General features: G+C 32.1%; 1 protein-coding gene across 1 annotated transcript; it reads right to left on the reverse strand.

Moving 5' to 3' along the window:
* Positions 1-1,608: 1,608 nt before the first annotated feature.
* Positions 1,609-6,586, reverse strand: LOC115721033 (disease resistance protein RGA2-like). Its single transcript, XM_061105684.1, has 2 exons — positions 2,200-6,586; positions 1,609-2,111 (listed from the first exon to the last, which is right to left on the reverse strand). Exon 1 carries the CDS (start codon positions 5,972-5,974, stop codon positions 2,843-2,845), a length of 3,132 nt encoding a protein of 1,043 aa, XP_060961667.1. The 5' UTR covers positions 5,975-6,586; the 3' UTR covers positions 1,609-2,111; positions 2,200-2,842.
* Between the last annotated feature and the right edge of the window lie 2,723 nt (positions 6,587-9,309).

Here is a 9,309-nt window from a genome sequence, read left to right on the forward strand (position 1 = left end):
GCGAGATGCATTGGTAAAAGTTACTTTTACCAGCGCAGTAACGAACTGCGCTAGCAAAGGTGACATTTCTTGTAGTGGCAATATCTCACTTAAAAAAAGATAAAAAAAATTTGAATTTTGCCCAGAAATCACATATTCGCCGCGGCCATGACTTCCTGCCGAAAAATTTATGTCACGTGATTAGTATTTTGGCTATAACTTCTTTAATACAACTCGGAATTGGACGATTTAAGATGTTTCAGAAAGCCGAGAACGAGATCTACAACTTTTATGTTGAGCTCCAAGTCTATTTCTGTTCTCAAAGTCATCAAAAATCGTAATTAAGTTTCGCCTTGTAAAACCAAGCTCGCCCCTTCCACTATTTTCCACCAAAATGTGCTAACATCCCTCCAAATGACTATAAATGCATGATTAGTCTTTAAAACATCCTAACAAATTATAATCACACTAATCAATAATTTAAAAAATTAATTTAAGAATAATAATACATAAATTAATCATATTTAGAAAACAAATATTAACTTATAAGGGGTATTAGTGAAGAGAATTAGAGTTAGTTACAATATATTCAGCTGTAGTAGTTAAGTGAGTTTGTTACACTCACATGTGACTTATCCTTTCTAACTGTTTTTGTACTCTTGCTTTTCTGCATTATATATGATGAATATCAAGAGCTGTGTGTTTGTTTACACACACTCATCTTCTTTCCATTTCTCAATTGTGCCAAAGGAGCCTATGTTCTAATGATGGTTGGAGCCGCACTCAAGATAGCTCCTTCTTCCATTGCAAATACTAAAAAACTAAAACAAGATCAAAAAGAGCAAAGCCTGCGTTTTTTTCTTTGAGAATAGACCAAAGATAACTGATATCAGTTGTGTGCTTGAGACAATTGAAGAGCTGCATTTTATAGTAAACAATGCACCTAATTATTGTAATACTATTAAAACAGAACCATTCTCCAGTTAAGACTTTTCTTCAAGTTATGAATATACTAACCACGTCAATTTCCCAACGGCTACTTGACGCGTTTGTGATTAGTAAATGGTTTTTTTATGTTTGTATAGCAATCGCATATTTGAGTTTTATTCTATTTTTCAATTAAAGTTAAGAGAAGTCACACACTTGGAAAACTCTTTTGTGTACCACTACTCCTTTTTTATTTTATTTTGGTTAGTGTATGAACATTGTATGCTTGTAGCTATATGCCAATCATATTCACATATATCTGGATTTTCAAGTATTTCAATTTTCAAGGCAGCTCGATTAAGTTTTTCTAATACGTGGAAGTCACCCTTTTAATTTGTTGTTACTTTCTTAAGGTGTGAGTTAGTTATCAAATTTCTAAAGATGTGAAAAGTAAGACCTAAGCTTGGTATTATCACATTCAGTTATTGGTACATTATTTCTACAAGATAAGATCAGATTAATTTAATTGATCAACGGATTTAGCCGCGGCATTTTGACAAAAGAACTAAAAGTTGTTTTCTTTGAATTCAGTAGTGATATTCTAACAATTTGGTTAGTTATTGGTACTCTGAATCTGAAATAATGCTTAGAATTCATAATTGTTATTTAATTAGAAGGATCAAGGGGTAGGAGCTTTGAGACTATTAAATGTGAACATTTTCATTGGTGTGAGCATACATACATACATTTTCAGCCTTAAGAAAAGAAAACAAGCAAGCAGAATGAACAAGAGAAATTTATGTGGTTCGGCCTAAAAAAAAAAGGAATAAAGCTGAGAGGAGCTCCTCAGTAACCAAATCCACCATATTCCAAGTCAATCTTACAAAGTGAATGAAGTCTTACAGATACACGTATCGCAAAGCCAATTCTCGTAACTCCTACTCTCGTAGTCTGCAAATGCACCCTCAAGATCAAAGCCAATTCTCGTAACTCCTACTCTCGTAGTCTGCAAATGCACCCTCAAGATCAAAGCTCCTTGCCCATCTCAACAAGAATGAGATGAACACTAGGTAGTTTTGTACAAAACAATGAGAGTTTGGATACATCTTTTTCTGTTTCAGTACCAGATATTAATTCTAGCATATGGTCATGAACTCCATCTCATTGAACAAATTCACTTTATCAGCAGCTTCTCCTAGCAAGCTCTCAACAATGCACATGCAATAGAAAGGTAAAATGAATAATAATAGGCAGTACTGAAATGAGAAGAGTTTGTTCATTAATCATACCAACCTAATAAGAGGGATTTTAAAACAAACAAGGGTGGCCTGGCCATGATGTTGTTAAGAACCAAAAAGCCTTTGTTTGTCACCATTCATTCAATGCACCAACAAAGAGTACTGGCGGCTGACATTTCCTCTCCACTGTTTTCTTGCAGGTCACTCTTACAGTATTACTGCATATACATTAGACACACACACATATATGCATATATAATAATAGAGTAATTTTTAACAGCAAACATTTTTTTTTTCTCCTTAAATTATCTCTTTACAAAATAAAACAATTTCATTCTCATAATTCCTAACAAAATATCTTTACCAAGCACACTTGTACAGTGTTCGATGGAGAAGGAAAAAGAGGGGAAAGAAGTGTGAAATTGAGTGGAAAAAAATATTGAATTGGGGGGGCATTATTAAAAGATGAGACAAGTTTTCTAAAATTTGTTAGAAAAAGCTTACTAATCTTTTTTTTCTTTTTACAGTAATTTAAAATTAATAATTTGTAGTAATGAAAGTAATTTTACAATAAAATATGAGATTTTTGTAGTGAGTAATAGGTATTGAATGCATCAGAACACTACATTTAAAAGAATTAATTGAAAAAGTAGATTATTTTAGTCAATTTGTAGAAGGTATTATTTCTCATTTTCCTACTAAGCATGGTGGGAGCAACTTTCTGTAAGAACCAAGCATAAATATTCTAGCTTCTGGAGTGAGGCCAAATTGTCACATTCGCAAATTTGAAGAAATCGTAATGAGAAGAGATTGGCAATTCTCTCTCTTAGGAATTCTACATCCTCGTCTTCATTTATTCCTTCAATAGCCAAGTGTTCCAATTTGGACAAAAGGGAGAAGGATGCAGACGAAGAAGAAGAAGAAGAAGAAGAAGAAGAAGAAGAAGAAGAAGAAGAAGAAGAAGAAGAAGAAGAAGAAGAAGAAGAAGAAGAAGAAGAAGAAGACGATGCTACCATACCAGCAATGTTCCTCCTCATTATTGTATCTTCTAATAATAGCTTCGAGCTACATTTATACATAAAGAATTTCTCAAGATTTGGAAATAATGGCATGGAAGTAAGGTTACGGCAGTCATAAATGTTTAGTACAGAAAGACAAGAGAAAGAAGGGAGCACAAAATGACCTTGGGCTTGGTTTAGGTTGGCAGAGTCTCTCCACCACCCCTTCAATTTAGGACAGTGAAAAATTGAAAGGGAAGTGAGTGAAGGAAAGAATAATGATGAAGCAGAGAACTTGGGTGATATGTACTCCAAACTACCCAACTCAGAAAGATGAAATTCTTGAAGAGAAGGTAGTTGATCCAACTCTGGGAGTTGTTGGCATTTTATACAGGCATCTAAACTCAAGTAAACAAGATTAGTGAGCAATGAGAGCCAATGTGCTAATCTAATGCCGGTACATTGATGAATTGTCAGTATTTTTAAATTTTGATGAGGTTGTAGGGCATCTAATGACAACTCATCACTCTCAATCATTTCTCCTGTAATGTCATCATCTCCCTCAACTTCCCACGACAAAATTATATGTTGAAGATGTTGTTTCTTGTTTAAATGTGCAGCACTGCATTCCAAAGAATCATGTTTCCCGTGTTTTAGATTAATTCGTAAGGATCCTCTTAAGCTATTGAGGTTGCCCAATTCCTCAAGCCTGGCAATATTCTTTGACCTGTAACTGCATTGGTTAAATTCACCTAACCTGCGGAGAGAAGTCAATCTACCTAATCCACTTGGCATAAAAACTAAACTAAGACAGCCTTTCAACAGAAGATGCTTCAAGTTCAACAATTTATCTATCTCTTGAGGCAATCTCCAAAGTTTTTCACAATATTCGAGATTCAAAGTATGCAAATTATGCAATGTAGTTATAGAATTAGGAAGGGACACAAATGGATTTGACGAAAGATTAAGGTATCTTAAATGTTTTAATCCGCCTATAGTGTTTGGTAATTTACTAAATCCCATACTATACAAACCTAAAACTCTAAGTAATTTAAAAGAAGATAAAATAACTTCAGAAATCCCTTTATAGTAAAAGGGACGTTGAATAAAGTCGTCATGTTTTTGATTGGATGACAAAAATGTTCTTAGTTTCCTGTTTTGTTTAAGTGAGTCCATAGGTATTTTCCATAGCTCAATAGAACTAAAAGTTAAAGATACATGACGAGTTCTATCATCAAATACTTTTGCCTTTGGACCATCTATCACAACTCCGGTTGTCCCTGCCATTAAAATTGCAAGATCATGCATGGCGTCATGAATTTTAAATTTTACTACGTCATCATCATCACTTTTAAAAGGCGGTTCAAAGAAAGAACCCCAAACTAGATGCATAAAATGTGCATAACCAACATCTTCTAAATCATTTTGGTTTTCACTAGATGACTTTATAAACCCTTGAGCTATCCAGAGATTTATCACTTCTTCTACCCCAATTTCATAATCTTTTGGAAATAATCGACAAAAAGCAAAACAATGTTTCAATTGAGATGGGAGACGATCATAACTTATTTTAAGTGTTTTTAAAATATCATCCCCTTCTTGAATTACTTTGTTAAGTTCATCATTCATGAATGACAAACATATATTTTCTACATCTTCTTCAGGGTACAACGACATCTTCGATTGAAATAGTCTTCCTATTGTCTTAAGGACAAGAGGAACTCCCCAGCACTTTTCTACGACCTCCTTTTTCATTGGTGAAATTCTAGACTCATCTGGCTCTTTTCCTTTCTTAAATGCCATTTTTCTGAATAAAGACCAAGATTGATCTTCATCCAAACCACTTAACTCGAATGGCTCAGTAGTCTTTGTTATTCTGGCAACCAATTTACTACGTGTAGTTACTAATACCCTGCTACCCTTTGCACCCAAAACCCTCAGTAACTCTTCTAACTCTTCCCACTTTTCTTGATTTTCGTTCCAAATGTCATCAAGCACAAGAACATACCTTTTCCCCTGTAGCTTATCTCTAAGGCGATTCTTCAACGAATTCAAGTCAAAGTTTTCTAAATTTTCTTTTGGTTCTATCATCTTTTTAACAATCTCTTTCAAGTCAAACACATCAGACACGCACACCCACAATTTTGATTCAAAGAATTTGTCAATTTTGGGATCATTAAAAACTAACTTAGCAAGTGTTGTTTTTCCTAACCCTCCAAGACCCACTATGGGCAGAATCATTAAATCCTGATCTTCATAATCAGTACACACTAACAATTGTATGATTCTCATTTTATCACTGTCCCTGCCTATGATATCCTCTGGGTGAACCAATGAGTGAGTCTCCCTATCGTTAATATCTTGTAATGGGTATGATGCTTTAATATTATTCTGAGCTGGGTTCATATTAGTCATGTAAAGAGATCGAATTTGTTTAATCTTATTCAGTTTCTCTTGAATTTTTTTGAGCCTCTTACCAATTTTCAATCGAAAAGCAAATTGATTAGATGAAGAGAAGAAAATGCGTACCTTCTTACTTCTTTTGCCTCCAAACCTCACTCGTCTTCCCAAAGCTTCGGTGCCGATGGCATCGACCAAATCATCAGCTTTATAAAGGGTATCTTCGAGCTTGGAAACCCAATCAATGGCTTGGTGGCTGCTGGCATGCTGATCCTCTGCATCTCGAAGCACGGCTTCCATGGCAGACATGGTGTCCCTGAGTTCCTGGAGTTGCTGTTTTAGTCCCCATGGCTGACCCATCTCTTTCAGCGCCGCAGTAGCCAGTGATCTAATAATGCTTTGAGCCACACTCAAGATAGCTCCTTCCGCCATTGCTAAATAATACAGTTGATGATTGAGAAGAAACTTAATCAGATTCAACCAACAAAACCCACGAAATATATTTTTTTTTTCTTTGAGAAATATAATGAATATGGTAGTTTAGAGATTAAAAGATGTGTATTTATAGCAAAATACATTTACAATTACGGAAAAAAAAATGAAAAATTATAGAATACTTCATAATTTTTTATTACCATTTCTAGATAGTGAGTGAGTGAGTGAGCCTTGTATGTAACGGCTACTTCTTTTTTTTTTTTTTGCTTTGTTTGTACTTGCAGATAGGGCTGCACATCATTCAACATAATTTCTTATTCAAAATCAATCCAATTAAATTAATAATTGGATTTAAAAAATCATCTTCCACTACTCACTAATTGGATATTTAATTACTCAACTAACTTCTAATATTAACTTAAAAAAAGTAAAAAAAAAAAAAAATACTCCATATCCTATTTTTTTAACTTTTTTTTTCAAATTTATGGGTTTCTAAAGTGGTTGCAGCGCTAGTTGTAATAGAGATTTCCATACGATTTTTTGTTACAATTTGGGTTGCAGCGCCAGTTGTAATAGGGGTTTCTATGTAAAATTTCGTAAAAATACAAAAAAAAAACAACTGTTTTAAAATGGAAAAACAAAAAAGCCCAAAAAAAAATATTTAAAATCAAAATATCACTATTTATTTAAGTTTAATACTTCATAAAATAAAAATTGAAATAACTAAAACAACAACATTAACAAGTAATAAAATAAAACAAAACATCATCATGAAAATAAATACTGAAAATAACTATTACAAATTAACAAAAAAAACACTAAAAATATAATTAATATATATTTTTTAAAATATAAGTAAATATAAAAGATTTTTTCGACCATATACTATTTTTTTAATCTTTTTTTTAAAAAAAAATTACAGTTCGGGTTGCTCTGATGGTTTCTATGTAGGTTGCTATAAGGATTTTGGTTGTGATTTAGATTACTCCGTTATTTGATATAGGGGTTTCTGTGTGAAATTCTGTAAAAATGCAAAAAAAAAAAATATATTTTAAAGTGAAAAAAAAAAAAAACCTATATATAAATGTAATTAGAATGGATCGGTTTTTAATTGAATTTTGAAATTAACATCTAATAATCGATCCAATTCAATTAAAATCCAACTTTTAACATTTAAGTCAATTTAATTGTAATTGAATGTCCAATTTTTTTATAATTAGATTAGATTCCATTCAATTAGATTAGATAAAATACATGCATTTTCTTACTAAATTAATATCCATCTTATTTGATTAGTAAAGAGAGCTTCTACAATGGATAGGCTTTGCGGCAGTTATTCAAGTGCACCGTAGGGGCTGGAAAGGCCACTAGGAACTTCACTGTTTCCTTCTTTAGAATTTTGTTTATATACTAAAATGATTTTTCCTTTGTTTTTGATGGTTTATGAGTTTAGTGTATTGGTATTTAGTTTTAGTTTGATATATGTGAGAGTGGGTGTAGTATATGATGGACCAAGTATAGTTGATAGTGTTTGATGTTTATAATGGGACAAAAGAGTTTAGTTTATATTGGAGAAGAGTGGAAAGGATAATAGGCTTTCTTTAATTTTTGTTTCTAGTTTCTTGGTCACTAACTCAAACTTAATATTTATAGGGAATTAAGGTTGGTGCTATATAAGCTTCTAGATTTTTCTTCTTTGTTTTACAATGTTAACTTTATAATACATTTTAAGTTATAAAATAATATTAAATATAGAAAAAAAAATAAGAAAAGAGAGAAGAGTAAAAAATAAAAATTTCTCACTACTTTATTTTAATGGAGTGATCTCTTATTTATACAAATATGTGAGCTATAAATTAAAAAACTAAAAAGAGGAATAGAAATTACAATTAATAGTAATTAATAGAAAAAATTTGATTGAATTGGACATTCATATATATAATATTTCATAACACTCTTCATTGGATGTCCATTATAACTGTCTTATTAAAAATACTGCCAGAAAACTTAATAGGACGAAAATTCGGTCAAGGAAAAAATAGTGCAGTATGAATTAACTCCCCATATTTAGACATTCGTGGATATCTTCTAATCGATGAAGTCCAATCTTGCGAACCATCTTCTCGAATGTTGATGTTGATAATGACTTTGTGAATAAGTCTGCAAGATTGACACTTGATTGAATATGTTGGACACCAATATTCATTCTCTTGAAATGTATTAACTGAAGAATTGTGTTTTCATTATATCTCCTTCAATGTACCCTCTTTTTAGTTGAGCGATGCAATAGTATTATCTTATTAGAGAATTGTTGGTATTGATACTTATTTATTAAGTGTAATCCATATGTTTCCCTGCTATTTTGGCAAGATTGGAGACTGTGGAGAGGGAGTAGATTGCTTTGAGGGAAGGCCAGACCGCTCTGTTAAGAGGACAGACAGAGATTATGGGTCATTTGAAGACCATAATGAGACTCCTGCAAGATCCTAGAAGGCCGACACCAGATACACAGCCACAGCCACAACCATAACCACAAGAAGAGCCTCATGTTATATTATTTTATAATATAATAATAAAGTAGATTAAAATGTGATAAATATATGTGAATAATATATATTAAGTGTATGGTAAATAAATGTGTAACCTATGATTTTATAACCTACACTTTTGTAACCTACATGTTGTAACTTGGAGAGGAGTTACAATTTGTTGTCACTTGTAACTCATGTGTTGATCACACATTATTAGTGTAATAAAAGGGTTGTTACACAATTTGATGATAGGATTCAAATGGTATGAAATATAGTTGTTACAAACTATATTAATACTCATTTATATGAGAGAAATGAGTGTTGTGTATTTTGAATTCTAAGTGATCACCTATACATTATAAAAGGATGTCTTTGGTGCTCATTTGTAAGAGAGGAAGTTTTCTATCAAAAAAGCACATTGCTAGAAAACCCTAAGGCTTGATAATTCCCAAAGCTATTTCCTAGAGAGTTCCCTTAGTGCTTAGAGATAGGGGGAAATAAGCTTTTGGACAAAGGTGTAATACCTTGTTCAAGTCATGGTGATCCCCACTAATCTTCACTCAAGGTTGGGAGTGAGTATTTATATATATATATATATATATATATTATTCTCTTGTTATATATATATACATATATTATATTACATGTGTTGTAATCTTCTCTTCTACCTTTCACTTATATATAATATATATATGTAATATATATAGTGTATATATATGTATTCTAACATATATTTAATCAATCTCTTATTTTAGTCCTTGTATTATTTTACAATAGAGTTGTAATAAATTTTGATTTTCT

The sequence above is a fragment of the Cannabis sativa genome, chromosome X, assembly GCF_029168945.1.
Source record: "Cannabis sativa cultivar Pink pepper isolate KNU-18-1 chromosome X, ASM2916894v1, whole genome shotgun sequence".
Taxonomy (NCBI): domain Eukaryota; kingdom Viridiplantae; phylum Streptophyta; class Magnoliopsida; order Rosales; family Cannabaceae; genus Cannabis; species Cannabis sativa.

Coding starts and splice junctions, on each gene's coding strand:
- LOC115721033 (XM_061105684.1), bottom strand. CDS start 5,974: ATGGCGGAAGGAGCTATCTTGAGTGTGGCTCAAAGCATTATTAGATCA.